Source organism: Ahaetulla prasina, chromosome 14 (assembly GCF_028640845.1).
Source record: "Ahaetulla prasina isolate Xishuangbanna chromosome 14, ASM2864084v1, whole genome shotgun sequence".
NCBI lineage: Eukaryota > Metazoa > Chordata > Lepidosauria > Squamata > Colubridae > Ahaetulla > Ahaetulla prasina.
Genome location: NC_080552.1, coordinates 13,539,244 through 13,564,120, shown reverse-complemented (window position 1 = coordinate 13,564,120; position 24,877 = coordinate 13,539,244). Strand labels below are relative to the sequence as shown.

The following is a 24,877-nucleotide window of genomic DNA, read 5'->3' as shown; positions in this document are numbered from 1 at the left end:
TTTTTACTACAAGTTCTGTGGGTGTGGCTTGGTGGGCGTGGTGTGGCTTGGTGGGCGTGGCTTGGTGGGCATGGCAGGGGAAGGATATTGCAAAATCTCCATTCCCACCCCACTCTGGGGCCAGCCAGAGGTGGTATTTGCCGGTTCTCCGAACTACTCAAAATTTCTGCAACCGGTTCCCCAGAACTTGTCAGAACCTGCTGGATTTCACCCCTGATATAAAGGCAGTTCTTAATTTCAAACTACAATTGAGCCCAGGATATCTGTTGCAAAGTGAGACAGCTGTCGAGTGACGTTTTTTTTAAAATCCTCTCTTGCCACAGTTGTTTAAGTGAACCGCTAGCGGTTGTTAACTTAGTAGCACGGCTGTTCAGGGAATCTGGATTGACTTTGCTTGTCAAAAGGTCACGAAAGGGGAATCCCATGACCCCGGGACACTGCAACTGTCATTTTTTTTTTTTTTTTTGCATTTATATCCCGCCCTTCTCCGAAGACTCAGGGCGGCTTACACTATGTCAAGCAATAGTCTTCATCCATTTGTATACTATATACAAAGTCAACTTATTGCCCCCCAACAATCTGGGTCCTCATTTTACCTACCTTATAAAGGATGGAAGGCTGAGTCAACCTTGGGCCTGGTGGGACTAGAACCTGCAATATTGCAAGCAGTTGCTGTTAATAATAGGCTGCATTAGCCTGTTGCGCCACCAGAGGCCCTAAATAAATACAAGGTCATAAATACAAGGCAGCTGCCAAGCAGCTGAATCTTGATCACATGACTAGGGCGACGCCCCAACAGGTGTAACTGTGAAAAATGGTCATAAGTCACTTTTTTCAGTGCCACTGTAACTTTGAATGGTCACTAAATGAACTGTTGTTAAGTCGAGGACTACTTGTGTGCATAGATAGATAGATAGATGATTGATAGATTAGATAGATGAAAAATGGAGAGAGAGAGATGATTGATGATTGATAGATGACAGATAGATGATAGATAGATAGATGGTTAATAGATTAGATAGATGATGGAAGATAGCTAGATTAGATGATAGATTAGATAGATGAAAAATGTAGATAGAGATAGATAGATAGATAGATAGATAGATAGATAGATGACTGAGATGATTGATAGATAGGTGATAGATGATAGATGATTGATAAATGATTGATAGATGACAGATAGATGATAGATAGATAGATGATTAATAACATAACATAACATAACATCAGAGTTGGAAGGGACCTTGGAGGCCTTCTAGTCCAACCCCCTGCCCAGGCAGGAAACCCTACACCATCTCAGTCAGATGGTTATCCAACATTTTCTTAAAAATTTCCAGTGTTGGAGCATTCACAACTTCTGGAGGCAAGTCGTTCCACTTATTAATTGTTCTAACTGTCAGGAAATTTCTCCTTAGTTCTAAGTTGCTTCTTTCCTTGATCAGTTTCCACCCATTGCTTCTTGTTCTACCCTCAGGTGCTCTGGAGAACAGCCCAACTCCCACTTCTCTGTGGCAGCCCCTGAGATATTGGAACACAGCTATCATGTCTCCCCTAGTCCTTCTTTTTGTTAAACTAGACATACCCAGTTCCTGCAACCGTTCTTCATATGTTTTATCCTCCAGTCCCCTAATCATCTTTGTTGCTCTTCTCTGCACTCTTTCTAGAGTCTCAACATCTTTTTTACATCGTGGCGACCAAAACTGGATGCAATATTCCAAGTGTGGCCTTACCAAGGCATTATAAAGTGGTACTAACACTTCACGTGATCTTGATTCTATCCCTCTGTTTATGCAGCCCAGAACTGTGTTGGCTTTTTTAACAGCTGCTGCACACTGCTGGCTCATATCTAAATGGTTATACAATAGAACTCCAAGATCCCTCTCACAGGTACTACTATTGAGCAAGGTACCACATATACGGTACTGGTGCATTTTGGGTTTTTTGGCCTAAATGTAGAACCTTACTTTTTTCACTGTTGAATTTCATTTTGTTAGATAGCGCCCAATGTTCAAGTCTGTCAAGATCTTTCTGTAACTTGAGCCTATCTTCTAGAGTGTTGGCTATTCCTGCCAGCTTGGTGTCATCTGCAAATTTGATGAGTTCCCCATCTATCCCCTCGTCCAAGTCATTGATGAAGATGTTGAAGAGTACTGGGCCTAAAACAGAACCTTGGGGTACTCCACTGCATACTTCCCTCCATGTGGATGTAGTTCCGTTGAGGACTACACGTTGAGTGCGGTTGGTCAGCCAGTTACGAATCCATCTGGTGGTGCTGCTGTCTAACCCACATTTTTCTACTTTATCTAGTAGTAGGTTATGGTCTACTTTATCAAATGCTTTACTGAAGTCCAAGTAAATTATATCAACAGCATTCCTCTGGTCTACTAATTTTGTCATTTTGTCAAAGAATGCGATAAGATTAGTCTGGCATGATCTGTTTTTGACAAACCCATGTTGGCTTTTGGTTATTACTTTGTTTGCTTCTAGGTGTTCGGTGATTCGTTGCTTGATTATCTTTTCCAGAATCTTCCCCGGTATTGAGGTCAGACTGATAGGTCTGTAGTTTCCTGGATCTGTTTTTTTTCCTTTTTTGAAGATGGGAACTACATCAGCTCTTTTCCAGTCCTCTGGCAGCTCCCCTGTGCTCCAGGATCTTTGAAAGATATAGTTCAGTGGTTCTGAGATCACGTCTGCCAGTTCCTTCAGTACCTTGGGGTGTAATCCATCCGGTCCTGGTGATTTGAACTCGTCTAGGGTAGACAGGTGTTCACTTACCATTTTCTTCCCTATTTTAACTTGTGTTTCTAATCTGTTTTTTGTAGTGCTGTTTTATAGATTAGATGTTTAATAGATTAGATAGATGATGGAAGATAGCTAGATTAGATGATAGATAGATGAAAAATGTAGATAGAGAGAGATGATAGATAGATAGATATAGATAGATGACTGATAGATGATTGATAGATGACAGATAGATGATAGATAGGTGATGACAGATAGATGATTGATAGATTAGATAGATGATGGAAGATAGCTAGATTAGATGATAGATAGATGAAAAATGTAGATAGAGATAGATAGATAGATATAGATAGATGATTGATAGATGATTGATAGATGACAGATAGATGATAGATAGGTGATGACAGATAGATGATTGATAGATTAGATAGATGATGGAAGATAGCTAGATTAGATGATAGATAGATTAGATAGATGAAAAATGTAGATAGAGAGAGATAAGATGAGATAGATAGATAGATAGATAGATAGATAGATAGATAGATAGATAGATAATATGAGGACTTTACAAAATGTTTTACAGATGGCATTTGCCACCAGTGAGATTGGCCAGGATGTTTTCGAATAGGTCCCCAAATTGTTGGAGATGTGGTCACAAACAAGGGACGTTCTACCGCATGTGGTGGACCTACCCTAAGATTAAGAAATTTTGGGGGAAGATAAAAAAAATGGCTGGATGAAATAAACAGGGCAGAAGATAGAAAGAAAACCCAGAGTATTTCTATTGGGCATTCTTAGCCACTGAGCCACCGCATCCCTCACCGATTCTACTTAGAAGCAATTTTGAAAATCGCTGGTCTCAGAACTCTCATTTTACCTCAGAAATGCGGCATGACATCCCGCTCTGTGCAACCCTATCTTTGCGGGTTTAATTTATTTATTGCAGCTTTGCGGAACAACTTTTGGAATTTGTAAGCTCTGAGAGGTCGTAACTCTCCTCGGCAGCTGGACAAGTTTTGAAAGCTTTATTAACTCAAGAGACTTGCCAGGATTTGGGCCTCAGGATGAAGTTGGGAGGCATAAGACATCCCAATTTTATTGAGGCAGACCCAGGTCAGGTCAAGAAAATGTCTGGAAATTCTGTATACAAGGTTTGAATTTTATGGGAGAAAAGAAGGACATGATGTACACACCACAATAATACAAATACAAACTTGTACTAACCTGCATTTTCCTAATTTGGGGTTATTGGGGTTTTTGAGAGGGGTATATCGTGGATGTTGGTTGATTTTAGAAGTTCTAAAAGAAACAAGATATCAAATCTCAGTGTTGCAAGATAAACAGCTAAAACCACCGTGCGTGTGGCTGTAAAACCCACTGGCAAGATTTCAATTTCTGAGAAGGCAGTATTTGCACTATTTGCACACTTAACCACACACGGTATAATGGCCACTACCTACGGTGATCGATACCAAAACATTGCAACTATGAAGATTGTTGGCCGAGTAGGTTCAAAGATAGCCAGGGAAATGTTTGAAGCTGGGAAATAGGTCCCTTGTAAGTCAATAGGAATGCTGATTTACCACCAGTTTATCAGGTATTTAGGAGCCAAGGACTTGACAGCACAAGGAAAAAATAGCCAGCCATCAGATTAACAGAGTTGGAAGGGACCTTGTAGGTCATCTAGTCCAACCCCCCGCCCAAGCAGGAGACCCTACACCATTTCTGACAAATGACATTCCAGTCTCTTCTTGAAAGCTCCCAGAGATGAAGCTCCTACAACTTCCAAAGGCAACTTCTGTTCCATGGGTTGGTTGTTCTCACTGTCAGAAAATTCCTCCTTCTTTCCAGGTTGAATCTCTCTTTGGTCAGTTTCCAACCATTATTTCTTGTTTGGCCTTCGGGTGCTTTGGAGAATAGCTTGACCCCTTTCCTCCTCTCTGTGGCAGCCCCTCAAATATTGGAAGACTGCTCTCATGTCTCCTCTGGTCCTTCTCTTCACTAGACTAGCCATCAACACACCAAACAACCAATAGGCCCAAAGCAAACAATCTGGAGAGAGACAGATGTTCCCTGAGGATGGGCTCCAGCACAAGCCAAATGCTCAGAAGCCTAAGTTTTGGTCCTGCTGTCCAACCCAGTTTGGATCCAGCGATACCAAAATAGGAGACAATTTGCAGCCGGGGTTTCATTGCAAGACAATTTCTTTCTTTCTTTCTCTTTCTTTCTTTCTTTTTCTTTCTTTCTTTCTTTTTCTTTCTCTCTCTCTCTCTATTTTTCTTTCTTTCCTTCCTTCTCTCTCTCTCTCTTTCTTGTTTTTTCTTTCTCTCTCTCTCTCTTTTCTTTCTTTCTTTCTCTTTCTTTCCTTCTCTTTCTTTCTTTCTCTTTTCTCTCTCTCCTTCCTTCCTTCCTTCCTTCCTTCCTTCCTTCCTTCCTTCCTTCCTTCCTTCCTTCCTTCCTTCCCTCCCTCCCTCCCTCCCTCCCTCCCTCCCTCTCTCTCTCTCTCTCTTTCTTTCTTTCTTTCTTTCTTTCTTTCTTTCTTTCTTTCTTTCTTTCTTTCTTTCTTTCCTGAAATCCTACTTTGATCTGGCTGCTTTCGTCTTGAGCCCAATGCCAGCTATGAAACACCTTGGCCTTCATTCAATAAACAGGATGTGCCAAGAACAGAATTTACTCCTGGATAGAGATAAATCAGTCCATGTGCCCTTGGGCTAAACACGCATCAAACTGACCAATAACGAAAGCCAAAATGGCCGAGTCAAACGGGCAGGAGAAATTGGCTCAGATGGGTTAAACATCCGCAGTGGGATGCTTCCTTGGCACAAAGGCTTCCTGGATCAGAGCCCTTTCGAGAAATCAGTCTTGGGCAACTGCGAAACATACCCCAATTCAAACACGGTAGAGCTGTCGCCAGTCTGGATAGACAGCGTTATACCAAATGTGGATGGCATTTGCATGCAATGGCACCAGAATGAGACGCAAACTAATAGCAGACATGTAAGTCCTGTTCCCGTAGCTGGGAACAATAGGAAGTTGAGTGTGTTGTAGGAACATCAAAAGGGGATTAACTGACCTAGTTAACTAGCTTTAAGTGGGTTAAATTTATCCCCAGGCAAACCTAGGCTTGTACGGAATTCAACAAGTTTCATTCGAATCCTTGGAAGTCCAGCTAAAATGGTCAGTTGTCCATTTTAGCTGTCCGAAGAAAAGAGCTGGAGAGATAAATCTCTTCTTACTAATAACGATCTCTTATTCCTAATGATCTTACTAATTATCTCTTTGGGAACAATTAACCAGCGGAACAGCTTGCCTTCAGAAGTTGTGGGTGCTTCATCACAGGCGGTTTTAAAAGAGGAGACCGGAGTGTCACTGGTCTCAAAATGTACAGGGTCTCCAGCAGGGGGTTGGACTAGAAGACCTCCAAGGTCCCGTCTAGCTCTCTTCTAAAAAGACAAGAATCTCCATTGGTCTGCGATCACAAAACTGCATTTGGGGAACTCGGCAACTGGCCCATATGTAGGGCTGTTTGCAGCATCTCGCACTCATATGACTGCGATTTGTGACTTTTTTTGCCAGAAACCCAGGGGAGAGGAGAGGAGAGGAGAGGAGAGGGAAGGGAAAGGAAAGGAAAGGAAAGGAAAGGAAAGGGAAAAAGGAAAGAGAAAGGAAAGGAAAGGAAAGGAAAGGGAAAAAGGAAAGAGAAAGGAAAGGAAAGGAAGAGAGAAGGAAAGGAAAGGAAAAATGGAAAGGAGAGGAAAGGAAAGGAAAAAGGAAAGGAAAGGAAAGGGAAAAAGGAAAGAGAAAGGAAAGGAAAGGAAGAGAGAAGGAAAGGAAAGGAAAAATGGAAAGGAGAGGAAAGGAAAAAGGAAAGGAAAGGAAAGGAAAGGAAAGGAAAAGGAAAAGGAAATCCAGTTTCCTCTTGAAAAAAGCACTTTTGGGATTGACTTTAGAGCACACAACCCACCCACCCCTGCTGTCCTACAGAGCAAGAGGAACATTAGCATCTCGTAGAGGGAGGGAATTGAGAAGATGGACCTTCTGCATTTCCACATGCAATGGGAGGACGTTAGAAGGAACTCCAAGCTGTTTATCCTGAAATGAATCCGGTGATGGATCCCATTTCTCCTCCCAGCTCCTGGCTGAATCACCACGCATGTTCTTTGGCTCCCTATTTCTGCCACAGGATGGCTCAGGCATGCATAAACTCAACACCCTCCTCAACCCACGCAAACCGCAGCTGCTGTCATGAATCTAGGGGCCCAACTGACTCACTGGTTTCCTAGGCCAAAACCACCTCTTATCTATGGCACCTGGAGATATGATTTATCTGCGCTCCACAATGGTTCGTCCTCCTTCGGTGCCTGCATCAATTGTTCTTGTTTTGTCACGTTGCACACTGTGTTGGTTGAAGTGCATGGACGCAGAATTGGTTACTCAAGGTTAGCAAAGGGAATTAGCACGTGGGTTAGCCCTTGCTTGTTGTCCGAAGACTACTTAATCCTCCTGCTGGTTGAGAAATTGTAGACTAGAAAGGAGGTGTCTTTTCAGAGGTGGTATTCACCTACCTTCGCCACCGGTTCACAAATGTGAGCGAGGGTCACCTTCTCTCTCTCTCTCTTTTTTTAAATTTTAAGTTTTTATTGGTCTTATTACAAGACACAACACAACACAAACATACATAACATAAAAACATAGTCTGTGTTTTCTTTTTACATGACGGTTTCGTTCCTTCAGCTTTCTACTTTATACATTCCCTTTTTCCCTTCTTCTTTTTTATATAATTTTTTATTTTTTAACCTTTTTCCCTTCTTTTTTACTATAATTGACTTTATCCTCCCTTTACATGTAGTTTCATTTAAAATGTTGGCTACAACGTAGAACTGGAGAAATGGGAAAAATTAGGGGAAATAAATATTAAATTGACATTATCCACGGCTGACAAGGAAAACCAGTTAAAAATGTTTCACAGATGGCATTTTACACCAGTACGGCTAGCTAAAATGTTTCCTAATAATTCGCCAAACTGCTGGAAATGTAAAAAAAAAAAACTCCTGGAACATACACTCACCTATGGTGGACATGCCCTAAGGTGAAAGAATTTTGGTCCAGAATCAGAAACTGGACAGGCGAGCGTCACATTTTCAAATGGGACCTCCGCACATGTGCAGGAAATCAAAAACGGGACGTGATGACGTCCAGGTGGGTGGGTGGAGCCTCCCGTAGCCACTGCTACTGGTTCGCCCAAACTGGATAGAACCGGCTGAATACCACCACTGGGTCCTTGGTGCTTTCTGAGCTCGGTAGCTTCCTTGTAGATAGTTTATTACCAAACTAGGTAATATCATCAGTATTAGAAGAGAGTGGGTTGGCTCTCTTCCACCAACACTGGTAGGGAAAACCATTGTAGATAAATAGAAAGCAAACCACACTCCCTTCAAGCACTGATGATGTTACCTAATTTGGTAATGAAAGGTCTGCAAGAAACCCACCAAGCTCAGACTCCACAGTTAGAATAGAATAGAATAACAGAGTTGGAAAGGACCTTAGAGGTCTTCTAGTCCAACCACCTGCTCAGGTAGGAAACCCTACACCAGTTCAGACAAATGATTGTCCAGTCTCTTCTTAAAAAGTTCCAGGGTTGGAGCATTCACAACTTCTGGAGGCAGGTAGTTCCACTGATTAATAGTTCTAACTGTCGGGAAATTTCTCCTTAGTTCTAAGTTGCTTCTCTCCTTGATGAGTTTCCATCCATTGCTTCTTGTTCTACCCTCAGGTGTTTTGGAGAATAGCTTGACTCCCTCTTCTTTGTGGCAGCCCCTGGAATAGACTACTATCATGTCTCCCCTAGTCCTTCTTTTCATTAAATTAGACATACCCAGTTCCTGCAAATGTTCTTCATATGTTTTAGCCTCCAGTCTTCTAATCCTCTTTGTTGCCCTTCTCTGCACTCTTTCTAGAGTCTCAACATCTTTTTTACATCGTGGCGACCAAAACTTAATGCAGCATTCCAAGAGTGACCTTATCAAGGCCTTATAAAGTGGTATTAACACTTCACGTGATCTTGACTCCATCCCTCTGTTGATGCAGCCTAAAACTGCGTTGGCTTTTTTGGCAGTTGCTGCAATACTGCTGACTCATATTTGATCTCAATCATGTACCATCATAAACCCAGAACAATCTTCCCAAACTTTTCATTAAAAAGATCAAGGAGCAAATGTCCCTGCCTCCGTCATTTTCTATATGTAGACCACGGGTCCCCAACCCCCCACCCCAAGGCTGCAGCCCACTACCGAGCCTTGAGCCTTTCGTTACCAGGCCACAGACGTGGTGGGTGAGCATGCAATCGCGCACATCCCCACTCGTGCAAGCAGTGGGCGAGGGCGTGCGCGCGTGCTCCATTTGCACGAGCGGCTGGCACAAACGGAAGCTGTGCGTGCGGGCATGCTTGCCCGCTGTGCACACACAGAACCGTCCCCTCTTCACCCCTGTCCCCCACCCACCCACCCCCACCCCCGCTGGTCCCCAAAGCCGAAATGGTTGGGGGAACTAGTGCTTTAGACAAGGTCCTGTCGGGCTCGAGATGTCTCTTTCTCAAGATGGAGCGTCCGAATTCAGCTAGTCTGCAGAGCGAGCTGCTGCCTTCGCAGCGAACCTGAAGAGGAAGAAAGCTGTTCTGCGATGCAACCCGCCATAAGCCTTTTTTGCGATGCTTAATAGCATCCAGCTTCGCTGCTTTGCAAGACTTTAATCCCGGCCCTAGTTATCCTAAACCCCTTCACACATTCCTGCTGCATTGTTCGGCTGCCTCACGTGTTCTTTCAGAAAGGGCCCCGGCTATGCAGGGAGCTTGATTATCCCTGCTCCGAATCCCACATGGGGAGGCTGTGTGTGTGGGTTTCGCTGTTTAGCACAGCTTCTGTTGTCCCAATCCCAGCTTGGAAGGGTGCCATCTGTTTTCTCCAAAGAAGGCTGCCTGTCACACTGGACCTCTAACACTCTTTAAAAACCGAGATGTGTCCTTTTTTTAAAAAGCAACAACAACAACAACAACAACAACAACCTGATGGATCCCAGTCGTGGGCTGATCCCAGCAGATTTTTGCCTCTGTCCTGAAATGCAAAGTTGGTGGGGTTTTTTTTTTTTTTGGTGTGTGTTTTTTTACGTTTGGCCCGAACACCCACCAAGAATGTCATATGGAGCCAGAGAACTCGCAAAGCAAGCTTAGACGTTCGCAAACTTGAAAGAGATTTTTTTTAGCTGGCATTGCAAAGTTGGCAAATCGTTGCCGATTGCCAAGTGGAACCGGTGTACACCGATCCAATTGTCTTAACTTAAAAACTGGGCAAGGCAGGCAGGGCGGGAGGAGACACAGGAGAGGAGAAATGGAAATGGAATGCAGCTTAGGTCGTGTTCACGCGGATGTAGTAATATTCATACTTCGTCAACCATTAGCAGGTAGTCCTTGACTTACAACCTTTGGCGACTGTGCGAAGTTACAAAAGTACCCAAAAAAGGTTATTTTATGGCTGGTGTTCACACTTCATTTGTATCCCACCTTTATTAGTTTTACAAATAGCTCAAACGAGTCAAACATATCCAGCACACCTTCCTCCTCTTGTTTTCCCCATAACCACCACCACCCTGTGAGGTGGGTTGGGATGAAAGAGAAGGCCTGGCCCAAAGTCACCCAACCGGCTTTCATGCCTAAGATGGAATAGAACTTCCAGTCTCCTGGTGATTGGCCTGAAGTCACCCAGCCGGCTTTCATGCCTAAAATGGAACTAGAACTCCCAGTCTCCTGGTGATTGGCCCAAAGTCACCCAGCTGGCTTTCATGCTTAAGGCAGGACTAGAACTTACAGTCTCCTGGTGATTGGCGCGAAGTCACCCAGCTGGCTTTTATGCCTAAAATGGAACTAGAACTCCCAGTCTCCTGGTGATCAGCCTAAAGTCATTCAGCCAGCTTTCATGCATAAAATGGAACTAGAACTCCCAGTCTACTGGTGAATGGCCTAAAGTCATCTAGCCAGCTTTCATGCCTAAGGCAAGACAAGAACTCACCATCTCCTGTTGGTTGGCCCAAAGTCACCCACCCACATTTCATGCCTAAGGCAGGACTAGAATTCACAGCCTCCAGTTTCTAGCCTGGTGCCCTAGCCACTAGATCAAACTTATGACATCATATCATCCCTATGGTCACATGATCAAAATTTGGGTGCTTGGAAACCAGCATGTATTTACAATGATTGCAGGTGTCCCTCTGTGTGTGTGTGTGTGTGTGTGTGTGTGTGTGTGTGTGTGTGTGTGTGTGTGTTCATCATTTGTAACCTTTCCACCTTTCCAGCAAGCAAGGCGGATTTGCTTAACAACCATATAATTCACTTAACAACCAGGGCAAAACGGTCATAAAATCAAGTGAAACTCGCTTAGTTATAGAAATTCCGGTCCCTATGGTAGTTGTAAGTGGAGAACTAGCTCTTTTAAAACTTAAAGAATGCAAATATGCAGGATCTGGTTACTTGCTCAAAATTTGCTGCGGTCCTTTTCTAAAAGGTAAGAACTATTGAGACATCTAAAAAAAACTCCCATTTTTTTATTTTTATTTTTGGGTGGGAACAAGCCAGCATATTATCAAGAAATCTGCCCTTTTAGTACTTCTGTTTCCATGGGGAAACCACTTCTGAACTTCGTGCTTGATGTGGAAAAGAATGAAACTTTGATTTGGGGTTTTTACAGATTAGATTGATAGAGCTTTATAGAAATGACTGGTTCATACTATTACGGTAGTGGCCAAAATTGTGCAAACCTTTTGGGAAAAGTGTATTTTTGAGGTTTGATGGCTAATAACACTTTCTTCTTTTTTTTGGAGTTCCAAGATAATCCTATTCCACCCAATTGAAAATCGATGGAGCCGACTAAAGAAACTTGTTAGTCAGAAGCGACCCAGCAATAAAACCCAGTTAATAGAAACAATCCTTCAATCTTGATTTCACATTAGAACAGCTGCAGAACTAAAAGACTTGGTTCACTCCATGGGAAGAGGTTGTAAGTCCAGAATTCATGCTAAAGGTTACCCAACTAAGAAGTAACTGACATGGTGATCATTTTTGTAGATCTCGGGTTTTTTATGGTGATAGTTTTTGTGTATCTTGTGTGTTTTCTATGCATTTCACTTTTCTTCTTTATACTGTGACTGCTATTCTAATAGCAAATCCTTCCTAAAAGCTATTGCATTACGTTCTTGATTAAATTATCTTTCCATTGATATATAATGTTATGGTACTAATCCAAAAAACAAAAAAAGTGGTGTTATTAGCTAGTTTTAGAAAATACACTTTTCCCAAAAGGGTTCCACATTTTTGGCCACTACTGTATGGTAAAATAAAAGGTTGTGGTTTATTGTGAATGCCTTATTCTACTGTAACAGAGAGAGTTGGAAGTCGATGTTTCTTTTTCTTTCCCTATCCGTCCTCACTTTCCTTTCCCCTTCCCTTCCTCTTATTTGATTTTGTATTTTATAATACCTTGTATAACAATAAAAAACCGATAATATTAAAGAAATTTGCCTTTTAGATCAACAACTATCCAAACGAGGATGGGAATATTCTGAACAGATTTGCAAGGTGGGGACGAAAATTCTGTGAATGAAAGCTGAGGTGAATTTGTCTTTTTCCTTCTTCTCAGGGATTATTTGATGTTTTCTGCTTCTTAGTCAGTATTGTTTTATTGTTCGCTGATCGGGCCAATGACTCATCCCTAAAATGCAGGCTGATTCTGTGTCCTAGGTGAGCAGGATATAAGGAAGTATATCCGGATTTATGATTGTGGCATTTTTAAAAAAGAAATTCCCAGACAGGGAGGGAGGGAGGGAGAAAGAGAGAGATATATATCTTTTAAGCCAACTTTTTTCCAGCGATCAGGACTCTTAGTGTCTGCAAAAGTGTCGGGGGAAAAAAATCATCCAAAAATCATTTTAAGCCAGCAGGAAAAGTTTGCAATGTGTTGCTCTAAAAGATAAATCTTTAGAATCTCCACTTGTGAATTCCCAAGTAAAAATCCCACTTCAAAAAAACCCCTCAGTTTCTGGGGGCTTCGATGACAGGCCTGCGACATTTTCTGCGCATGGATACAGAAGGGGTTGCCGTTATGAAAAAACATTATTCCACCCATCTACTCAGTGGTGAAATCCAAATTATTTTACTACCGGTTCTGTGGGCGTGGCTTGGTAGGTGTGGCCTGGTGGGCGTGGCAGGGGAAGGATACTGCAAAATCTCCATTCCTGGAGATCCACTCCTGGGGGAAGGATATTTCAAAATCTCCATTCCCACCCCATTCCAGGGGAAGGATACTGCAAAATCTCCATTCCCACCCCACTCCTGGGGGAAGGATATTGCAAAATCTCCATTCCCACCCCATTCCAGGGGAAAGATACTGCAAAATCTCCATTCCCCACCCCACTCTTGGGGGAAGGATATTGCAAAATCTCCATTCCCACCCCATTCCAGGGGAAAGATATTGCAAAATCTCCATTCCCTCCCCATTCCTGGGGGAAGGATATTGCAAAATCTCCATTCCCTCCCCACTCTGGGGCCAGTATTTGCCGGTTCTCCGAACTACTCAAAATGTCCGCTACCGGTTCTCCAGAACCTGTCAGAACCTGCTGGATTTCACCCCTGCATCTGCTCCAATATTTCCTTTAATCTACAACCCTGGATTTCCCTGTGGTCTCCTATCCAGAACTGACTTTGCTGAGCTTTTTGAAGACCACCAATTGCAGTAAGGAATCTTAAATATGGGGTTGAGGGCTCCACTTTGCTTCACTCAACACTTCATCCAGGGAAAGACCCCTCCAAGCTCCATATCTCCCCCCCACACGCCTTCCCTTAACTGCATCTCAGAATAAAGATTCTAATTACAATAAAGTCATTTTTTTAAAGGAGTACAACCTTAGCAGATTTTTAGACTAAGAAGCTTGGCAAAACTGAAAAGCAGATCCCTAAACCTGAACCAGCAGGCAAGTAAGAGGTGTCTCTAATTTCTCAGCAGACCCTGCTAACTAGCTCATATAAATCCAGTACAGGTAGCTCAGAAGGTGAGCCAAGCTGTATGTGTGGAATAGAAGATGCCATTTTTCTGCTCAGCTTCCAACACTAATCAGCAGTTTCAGCTTCAAGAGAAGGACAGGACCGCAAGAAACCATTGCAAGGGACAATTGATCAGGGTAGCTAACCAGTGTCAACAGCATGAACTCAACTAGCCATTATCCTGCCCATTTTTTGTGATGATGATGAGGAGGAGGAGGAGGAGGAGGAGGAGGAGGAGGAGGAGGAGGAGGAGGAGGAGGAGGAGGAGGAGGAGAAGAAGAAGAAGAAGAAGAAGAAGAAGAAGAAGAAGAAGAAGAAGAAGAAGAAGAAGAAGAAGAAGAAGAAGAAGAAGAAATCTTCAGTATTGACAAACTCAGCATCAGTCAATTGCAAAAGGCAGTTTTACTTGGAGCAGCTTATATTCTGCAACAATACCTTGAATACTAACAAGCAGCAACCTTTGCCTATCCCAGGTCCTTGGGAAAGTCTTGATAGGTAGATAAAAAAAAAAAGTCAGCTCCAGTCTAAACATCTGTCCGATTGTGCAACCAACCATAATCTATAAAATTATGGGGGAATGAGGAATGGAAATTCACAAAAAGCAAGCTAATTGCCTGAAGGCCTACAGTTCTCCAGACATTTGGACAGCTGTTGGAGAGTCAGTGGACATGGGGTCAAAAAGGTCAAGACAGCTGGGAAAGAAGCTCCATCTTTTTGTTCACCTTCTCAACATCTTCTCGGAGATGCTGACACACAGTTGGGCCTAGTTTGCCAAGGAATTATCATTATTCCTTCACATCCCCCTTTTCAACCATTTCGAAATAGATGGAGGATTTGTAAAACATCATTTTTTTTTTTGCTCAGCCCTTGGGGGAAAATAACCAGTCCCACAACTTTGGGCAGGAAATAGCCTTTCCTCCAAAATCCAAAGGTTTGAACCAAGAGAGTCCTGGACAGCAGAAAACATGTCTTGAGTGTCCCGTTCAATGGATGAAGGAAGCCTGTAAGAAGAAAGAGAAGGACTTGGGATATGCTCCCAAGATGGCGGGCAATGGAGGAGGCATTGTTACCTCTGAGGAGAAAAGATGCTATTAAACCAGGAAAGAACGGTTAAGAGGAGAAGAGAGAACAGAAACAGAGAGAGAGGGAAAGAAGACAGGAGAAAGAAAAAGGAAAGGAGGGGCAAGGGAGAGAAGGAGAAAAAATAAAATAAGGGCACGACAAGAATCAGCTCCAGGGAGGCGACTCCTATAAAGGTCCTTCAGCTCACACATTAAAAGGTAAAAGTTCCCCTCGCACATACGTGCTAGTCGTTCCCGACTCTAGGGGGCGGTGCTCATCTCCGTTTCAAAGCCGAAGAGCCAGCGCTGTCCGAAGATGTCTCCGTGGTCATGTGGCCGGCATGACTCAACACCAAATGCTGTTACCTTTCCACCAAAGGTGGTCGTTATTTTTCTACTTGCTTTTTTTTTTACATGCTTTCGAACTGCTAGGTTGGCAGAAGCTGGGACAAGTCACCCTGTTACACGGCACTAGGGATTCGAACTGCTGAACAGCCAACCTTTCGATCGACAAGCTCAGAGTCTTGGCCACTGAGCCACGGCCTTCCTTTAGCTCACACATTATAAGACGGCAACCCCATCCTTTTTATTCATGTTCCTCTCACGTTTTAGAAATAGAAATAGAAAAGTTTTCTGTCAAGGCAACATATACAGGGAGCCCTTGACTTAACAACTGTTCCTTACAACTGTTCATTTAGTGACCATTCTATGTTACAACGGCGTTGAGAAAAGAGACTTATGACCATTTTCAAACTTGAAACCATAGCAGCAACCCCATGGTCATGTGATCAAAATTCAGGCACTTGACAACTGGTTCATATTTTATGACGGTTGCAATGTCCCGGAGTCACGTGAGCCTATGGCTAGGTGGCTCAGTGGCTAAGACGCTGAGCTTGTTGATCAGAAAGGTCAGCAGTTTGGCGGTTCGAATCCCTAGTATAGGTCTCCCGCGTGAGCAGGGGGTTGGAGTAGATGACCTCCAAGGTCCCTTCCAACTCTGTTACTCTCTTGTTATATTCCCCTTTCACGACCTTCTGAGAAGCGAAGGCAATAGGGAATTTTAGAATTTAGAATAACAGAGTTGGAAGGGACCTTGGAGGTCTTCTAGTCCAACCCCCTGCTTAGGCAGGAAACCCTACACCACTTGGAAGATGTTGGATAACCATTTGTCTGAAGTGGCGTACGGTTTCCTGCCTAAGCAAGGGATTGGACTAGAAGATTACCAAGGTCCCTTCAAACTATTCTATTCTATTCTATTCTATTCTATTCTATTCTATTCTATTCTATTCTATTCTATTCTATGCAAAATATCCTAGGTTTACTTCCCAGCCTGTTCACGTAGGAATAGGAGGTTGGGGAAGGTGTGTCTGACGTCTTGGACAGTTGATACTCACTAGCATCAACTATGTAAAATTTGGGAGTGGGAACCCATAACCTTCCTTGGCAATTCTCAACGAAGACCCTCCATTTCAGCTTGATGAATTAGCATCCTACAAAGACGAAAGGGTCAAACTATTTACCAAAGCACCTGAAAGCAGGACAAGAAGCAATGGATGGAAACGAACCAAGGAGAGAAGCAACCTAGAAGTAAAGAGCAATCAACCAATGGAATAGGTTTTGCCTTCAAGACTAGTCTTTTGGGCAAGACTAACATTTGCCCAAAAGTGGAAGTGCAAAGATGTACCCTCGGAAGAAGACATAATAAATAAATATTTACAACTGCACAGAGATGGATAGACTTACCCTAGAACTTAAAGATAAATGTGAATCAAGGTATTACGAGGTCTGGAATAAATTTTGTGACTGGTTTGAGAGGAGGAAGAATGTCAGAAAGTAGGGATAAAGAGTGTCTGGAAATGTATATATCAATGTATATTGTATATTGTAATTATGAGGGTAGAATAGTTATATTAAATATGTATAGAGTTGTAATAGTAGTAATAACATGGTATATACTTGATATAAATGGAATTGGGAGATATGTAAACCTATATATAAACTGAGAACGTAGGACAAAGTAAATTAGATTTGACATAGATGTTAAAAACCAGAGATGTGGAGCAAAGTCCACTGTTTTTGTTTGTTTTTTAAATTCACTAAAAAAAGAAGAAGTTGTGGGTGTGCCCTCACTGGAGGCTTTCAAAAAGAGACTGGACAACCATTTATCTGAAAATGGTGTAGGATCCTGCTCAAGCAGGGGGTTGGACTAGAAGACCTCTGAGATCCCTTCCTATTCTATGTTTATTATTTTTTATATAAATATTTTTATTGTACACTTTTCTTTGTCATACATCGCATTTCCAGTTTTGCAACGACAGTGTACTGGCTGTATCCAGTCCTTTTTAAGCATACATCGTTTTATGCACCCTGATTATAACCAGTATTCTCTAGAACGACCTAGAATGAAGGAGAACTTTTACTGAACATTAGAGCAATTACCGGTAATCAGCGGAACAACGCGCCTCCAGAAGTTGTGGGTGTTCCAACACTGGAGGCTTTCCAGAAGAGACCGGCCAACCATTTGTCTGAAATGGTATAGACGAGGTCTCCTGCTTGAGCAGGGGGTTGGACTAGAAGACCTCCAAGGTCCCGTCCAACTCTTATTATCCCATGTTCTATTTTCATTCCTCTCTTGGATCTCGCAAAGATCAGTTAAGAAGATCTGTGGAGAACAACAGACCCGTTTCTTCTTTTGCGACGAGACGAAAGCTTGGAAGAAGGAAGGCAGACTCCTGCCAGGAGAAAACTCCAAAGGAGCAGAACTGGAAGCCCATGAAAAGTAGCATCCCTTTGAAGTGGAATGACCTCATCCATGGGACCTTAATGCTCATCCGCTGCACACACGCACTCACACCTCCGGGCACATTGGCAGAGAACAGTGTCTACCTGCCCACTTCAACGGATAATCTGGATACAAAAGACAGATGCCCGTTAGCAGCAAATCCCTGGTTTTGTCAACAAAACACTAGTCCGTTACTCCTTTCCCCTTCGGAAATGAATTTGTCTAGGAAAACTAATGCCTTGTGGTTTAGCATTTCGGTTCAGCCTGGATCTTAAGCTACTTTCCTTCAGGACTGACTGGTTCTTTTTTTTTTTTTCCTTTTTTAAAAATACTTTTATTGCACATTTTCCTTTATTTATACATCACATTTCCAGTTTTGCAATGACACTGTACTGGCCGTATCAAGTCCTTTTTAAGTATAGATAGTATTTATACACCCTGGGTATAACCCAAGGGTGAAATCCAAAAATTTTTCCCTACCGGTTCTGTGGGCATGGCTTGGTGGACGTGGCAGGGGAAGGATACTGCAAAATCCCCATTCCCTCCCCACTCCTGGGAGAAGGATACTGCAAAATCTCCATTCCCACCCAGTCCAGGGGAAGGATGCTGCAAAATCCCCATTCTCTACCCACTCCTGGGGGAAGGATACTGCAAAATCTCCATTCCCACCTCACTCCTGGGGCCAGCCAGAGGTGATATTTGCCAGTTCTCCGAACTACTCAAAATGTCTGCTACTGGTTCTCCAGAACCTGTTAGAACCTGCTGGATTTCACCCCCTGGTATAACCATTATTCTCATAGTCATACCTTATAGTCTCTTTTAATTACATAATGTTGTACGGCATAGCTATAACCATTATTTTCACAGTTGTACCATAACACTCTATACATTTATCCAGTGGTGGGATTCAGCCAGTTCGCACCACTTCGGGAGAACCGGTTGTTAACTTTCTGAGCAGTTTTCCAAACTGGTTGTTGGAAGAAATCATTAGGACAGAGAACATTTTGTTAAATGACTTGAATCCCACCACTGCATTTATCCCTCTATATGTTTTAATCTAAAATCAGGTACAGTCCGATATGATTATTACTTATGATATATATCCTTATATATCTATATAACTGTATCTATTTCTATTTTGTTGGTCTTCTTTCGTTATTAAATTACTAATCTCTGCTTTGGGCTGACTAATTCTTGAAAACCTTTCTTAACCCATTCTGGAAAGTGAGAGTGAGGCATCTCTCGGATTATTTAAAGAAAACACAACTAGATACACTTAAAATTACTTTTACTATTAGCCTTCTAATCGTTCCTCCCACTCATCTCCTCCCACTTAGGACTGCATGACTGTAACTTGTTGCTTGAATCCTTACGATTTATATTGATATTGATTGTTTTCTAGTATGATTTGATCGCTTATTTGTACCCTATGACTGTCATTAAGTGTTGTACCTTATGATTCTTGATGAACGTATCTTTTCTCTTTATGTACACTGAGAGCATCTGCACCAGAGACAAATTCCTTGTGTGTCCCATCACACTTGGCCAATAAAGTATTCTATTCTATTCTATTCTATTCTATTCTATTCTATTCTATTCTATTCTATTCTATTCTATTCTATTCTATTCTACTCTACTCTACTCTACTCTTATTTCTATTTCTATTCTATTCTTAATCCTATTCTATTCTATTTCTTTTCAATTCTATTCTTAATTCTATTCAATTCTATTCTTAATTCTATTCCATACTATTCTTAATTCTATTCAATTCTATTCTTAATTCAATTCTATTAATTCTATTCTATTCTATCCCTTTTTATTTGTTTTTATTTGTTTCCTAGTACGATTTGATAGCTTATTAGTAACCTTGACTATCACTAAGTGTTGTATCTTTTTATTCTTGAAGAATGTATTTTATTCTCCTTATGTACACTGAGAACTTATGCACCGAAGACAAATTCCTTGTGTGTCCAATCAAACTTGGCCAATAAAGAACAACAACAACAACCCCGTGCCTCTGTATTCCAGGAAAAGAACTGGAAAAATGAAATGGCCAAAGAGTTGAGCAATATTGAGAAGAGGACGAAGACCAGGAAGCTTCTGATCAAAAGGGGCCCCTTGAAAAAAACAGGAACTCTGTTCCAAATATTAAGACTTGGGTTCTACAGCTGGAGACACTTGTTCTCCTCAGTCTGGTAGGCTGCAAATGTGTGGAGAAAAACAACCTGTTAGGCAGCCCGGCCACTATGAAAGCCTAAGAAGTTGGCAACTCAACACTTTGGAAGCCTAGCAGCTTGGAGGAACATCCTTGGTGTCGGGCCCAGATGTTCCAGATGCTCTATGCCCAAGTCTCTCTCCAACAAGACGATAATAGCCACGAGATCTGGGTGAGGAACCTTTGCCAAGCTCAAGGAGAAGCCTCATCTGGTGTTGACCTCTCTATCTTACGGAAGAAGTAGCGATGGCTATAATGGTCTACAACAGGGGTTTCCAACCTTGGCAAAATTAAACCTGGAGGCAAAATTAAGCTTTGCTGGCTGGGGCTTTCTGGGAGTTGAAGTCCGCCAGGCTTAAAGTTGCCAAGGTTGGAGACCCCTGGTCTGCAACAAGGGGGCATCCCCTAGTCCAACTCACCAGGAGTAACAATCCAAGGAGATGTTTGCATTTGATCACTCGGGACAAGAGAGGCCTTCCTTCCAGATGTTGCAAAGCCAAAGCACATCCTTTTTCCAGAGCATCTGGCATCTCCGATAGAAATGCCACACATGTGGCCAGCGACGCAGCCTGCGACAGGGCAAGCGCACATATGCACACCATCTGCAAAATCTCTCCTTTGAGATGCTTATAAAAATCCTCCCCCCCCCCCACTCAGCCCCACACAACTCTTAAACATTTCTGGTCGCGAGCCAGCCGGGACGTGATTCTCCTGTGAGCCATAAACTTATCGTTTCCCCCCCCCTCTTTTTATAAGCCATTATAATTTCGGCATTTCGTTTCAGAACCGTGCCGAGCAGTTTTGCCACAACTTGGCACAGCGCAATCACCCAACACCACCAGTGACCAGTCACACTGTTTTTCCAACCGGACATCAAATAAATGATCCTTCCAATCAATCAATCAATCAATCAATTATGTTGGGAGACAAAGTTGCCATTTTGCTCTACAATTCAGTTGCTCCCCACACACAAGTAGCCTCTGAGGGCCCCTCAAAACTAGCCCAGGTTGCATCCTATATAAAGTTCTTCCCCCCCCCCCACCTACGAGATGAAGCAGCGAAAGGATGAAACGGGGAACTAAAGGAAGAGAAAGAAAGAAGGAAGAGAGTTTTAATAAAAGGATGGAAAGAGAGCAGAATAAAACTCTCCATTAAACGCTTATTTCCCTTTGACGGACGGACTGCCTATATAAAGTCCCTTTGATCCTCATAGAATCATCTATTGTAATGTCCTTCCTGTTAAAGACTACTTCAGCTTTAATTGCAACAATACAAGAGCAACCAACAGATTTAAACTTAATGTTAACCGCTTTAATCTAGATTGCAGAAAATATGACTTCTGTAACAGAATCATCAGTGCTTGGAATACTTTACCTGACTCTGTGGTCTCTTCCCATAATCCTAAAAGCTTCAACCAAAAACTTTCTACCATTGACCTCACCCCATTCCTAAGAGGACCATAAGGGGCGTGCATAAGCGCACAAACGTGCCTACCGTTCCTATCCTATTGTTTTTCTTTTCTTCTTCCTATATATATGCTTATACCTCCTTATATTTATCCATATATGTGTTTATATACTATATAATCCTCTTTATATGATGTTGTGACAAAAATAAATAAATAAATAAATAATTAGAACTCTTTCAGGTCCTTGGGAAAGAGGTGGTAAGTGGATCATAATGCCAGCTTCAGTCTACCTGCATGACAAACCCTCCTTCTCGCCCACCATCTTCCACTTGTCTATAAACAGAAATAAATAATCAGTAATAACCATAGCGGGGATTTTTTTCCATCTGCCTGTAAAACAGGAACAATAGGTGGATTTTCCCATTTTTTTAAAAAAACAACCACCCAGAAATTTAAAAAAAGACCTTCCAGGTTACCCATAGTAATAATAAGGTCTTCTATTTGGTCTATAAGTAAGACTAACAATATAAACCAAGGAGGCCTTTCACCTAATAAACAAGGACGCGGTCATATTTTCTTCGGCTTATCTATAAACAAGGAACCGCAGGGATAAATAGGTGGAATTTCCTTTTTTTTTTTTAATAAGAAGGGATCAGAAAGTGGGATTTTTTTCCCCCATCCCTCCCGCTTGGCTGCAAACGGGACTTTAAAAAGTGTGTCAAAAGAAATTTGGGAAGTGCTGGAGGAGGGAGGGTGTCTTGGAGTGGGGGGGGGGAGGCAGAGGGTACCCGTCTGAGCCCCCCCCCACTTTGCCAAGGGACCCACTCCGGGTTTCCCCGGGAAAAGAGAGAGAGAGAGAAATAATCAGATCCCACTTACTGCGAGGAAGGGCGCAGGTAGGAAGGAGAAGATCGCCCGCCGGGTAAACGTCAGATTCTGCCCAAGCCGAAGCGAGTCTGGAGTTTTTGAGCACTTGGGGAGTGGGAGGGTCGGGCGGGGGGGGAAAGCCCGCAGCTGCTCGTTAGGTACGCGGGGCTTGCAAAGCCGGGCAGGAGGAAAGGAGGAGGAAAAAGAAGAGGGGGGGGGAAGAAGAGAGAGAAACTCTCCTCTCCGAGGGCGAGCAAATAAAAAGCCACGCCGAAACATCTGCAGCTGCTGTGGCTGCGAAACGGGACGCCCCCGTCTTTTTTTGGCTCCCTGGCTGGCACGGTTGGCCGAGGTTCCCCAATCCGTCTCTCTCTCTCTCTGTGCCCCCCACCTCTAATGGCTCAGCGTGAAGAACTGGGAGGAACCGAACAGAGGAAAAGGAGGAGGAAGGAAAGAGTGTGGGGGGGGGAGAAACCGGGGAGAGAGAGAGAGAGAGAGAGAGAAAGAAAGAAAAAAGCAACAGAGAAGATACTGGCTTGCTTTTAAGATAAAGGTTTGGGGGGGCTTGGGCTTGGTGGTGGGGGCTGGGGGGGGCAGAAGGAAGATTCAATATAGATCCAAGGCTTAAATAAGACGGCAGAGGGATTTGGGGGGGGGAGGGAGGGAGAGAACGTCAATTCCCCGCGGAAAATGAGAAGCAGATTTTGAAGAGGAGGTTTTAAATCCACCACCCACCCACCCATTGCAAAGGGCTGTATGGGTCGTTTTGAGTGTTTGCGCGTGGAAGCGCCTGGGCTCTCCGCTCCTTAGCTGGGCGATCTGCCGCTTCTCCTCCTCCTCTTCTCTCTGTTTTTCCTGGCTTTGGGGTGGTTTTTTTTTTTCTTCAAAGGGGAGGGGGGGGTCCTTAGGTTGCCACTCGCCGCAGCCACACCGCCCCCCAACAAAGAGAAGTCCCGAAAGTGCCAGCAAAGAGGAAGAAAGGAAAGGAAAAAAGGGAAGAGCATAGAAGTTAGAAGAGCGCAAAAAGGAAGTTAGAAAGGCTGGGTCGTACCCCCTCCAAATCGAGCTGGCTTAACTGGGATGGGAGAATTGGGGGGGGGTTGGTTAGGGGGAGAAGGGAGGTGGAAATAGAAGCTACCTCGCCTTTTCCGAAGGGAAAGTCGGTTTTGGGGTAAGTGAGGAGGGGAGGAAGGGGTTTTTCTCCCGCTTTTGGGCTGAAAACTCCGACTTTCTGGAAAAGCAGAGAGGGAGGGTGGGTGGGTGGGGGGAGGCAGGAAATTTTTATTATTAGTTCTCTGGTTCTTTCCTCGCCATCGTCTCCCCCCCCCCTCCAACCCCCATTGGAGCTTCACAGGCCATTGGGTTGCTGGAAGCTTTTAGGAAATTGAAAAAGGAGGGGCTGGGTTTTCAGAAGGTTCGTCTGCGGGGCTCAGCCAAGGTAGTAGAGATGGAGGAGGGGGGGAAGCTTGCTTTGTGGGGAGGGGAGGGGAGGGTGAGGGAGAATGGGTGGGTGGGATGGGGGACCTCTGGCCTCCCTCTTCCCTTGGTGGCAGAGTCGAGGAATGGACTGATGGAGATGTCCGTTCTTCCGGGACTTCTTTTGAACTAACTAGCTGGCAGTTAGTACTACTAACCAGAGCATACAAAAACATTTGCTAGACCAATCCTTGAATACAGCTCATCTGTCTGGAACCCGCACTGCATATTGGACATTAATTCAATCGAAACAGTCCAGAGATATTTCACAAGAAGAGTCCTCCACTCCTCTGCTCCGAGCAAAATACCTTAGGCCACCAGACTCCGAACGTTGGGCTTAGACAACTTGGAACTACGCCGTCTTCGGTCTGACCTAAGCATAGTACATAAAATTACCTACCACAATGTCTTACCTGTCAAATGACTACTTCAGCTTCAACCACAACAATTCATGAGCAAATAATAGATTCAAACTCCCTCTTCCCTTGGTGGCAGAGTCGAGGAATGGACTAAACCGCTCCAAACCCGATTGCAGAAAATACGACTTCAGTGACAGTGGTCAATGCCTGGAATGCCCTAGCTGACTCTGTAGTTTCTTCCCCAAACCCCCAAAACTTTAAGCTTAAACTGTTGACCTCACCCCATTCCTAAGAGGTCTGTAAGGGGCGTGCATAAGTGTACCTGTGTGCCGTCCCTGTCCTAATATTCCTTTTTACTTACTCTTTTCATGTTTCCAAATGATGTTTATACTTTTACCTGTTATCTTATATATGACTGACAAATAAATAAATAAAAGTAAATAAAACTGAGGTCCTGGCCTCATCTCCCTTCTCCATGGCAATTCGGTCAAGTTTTATAGAATGGCCAACTGAGATCAAAGGAGAGAAAAATGGCCCAACAGGGACCCTTGAAGAGCTTCCTTTTGGGTTGGCCAGCTCTCCCCTAATGGAAACAGGGAGAACCTTGCTTTGCTAGAATTTAGAAGCAGAGAGCCAGATGGGACCTGGGAGGTCTTCTAGTCCAACCCCCTGCTCAAGCAGGGGATGACTCTATATACCCATGATGGCGAACCAAGGGCACGCGTGCCAGAGGTGGCACGCAGAGCCCTCTCTCTGGGCACGCATGCCATTGCCAGCTGCTCTTTTTGTTTCTGGCACACACATGCACGCCACTCAGCTGGTCTTCGCGGGTGCTGGAGCGCCGGAAAACGGCCTGGATAATGGCAAAAAACAGGCATGCACAC

At 43.5% G+C, this 24,877-nt stretch overlaps 1 protein-coding gene across 3 annotated transcripts in view; it reads right to left on the bottom strand.

The window, feature by feature from the left end:
* The window catches only part of NTN3 (netrin 3), a 149,559-nt gene extending 126,996 nt beyond the window's left edge, over positions 1 to 22,563 (bottom strand). The window contains exons 1-2 of one of the 3 annotated variants that reach the window (XM_058157491.1): positions 22,171 to 22,563; positions 3,967 to 4,041 (exon numbers count right to left, since the gene is read on the bottom strand). In XM_058157491.1, coding sequence (XP_058013474.1) covers positions 3,967 to 3,972 — 6 coding nt within the window. In that variant the 5' untranslated portion in view covers positions 3,973 to 4,041; positions 22,171 to 22,563. Of the gene's footprint in view, positions 1 to 3,966; positions 4,042 to 17,325; positions 17,529 to 22,170 lie in introns of those variants that run through there. The other 2 variants (XM_058157492.1, XM_058157490.1) reach the window with 2 other exon arrangements.
* Between the last annotated feature and the right edge of the window lie 2,314 nt (positions 22,564 to 24,877).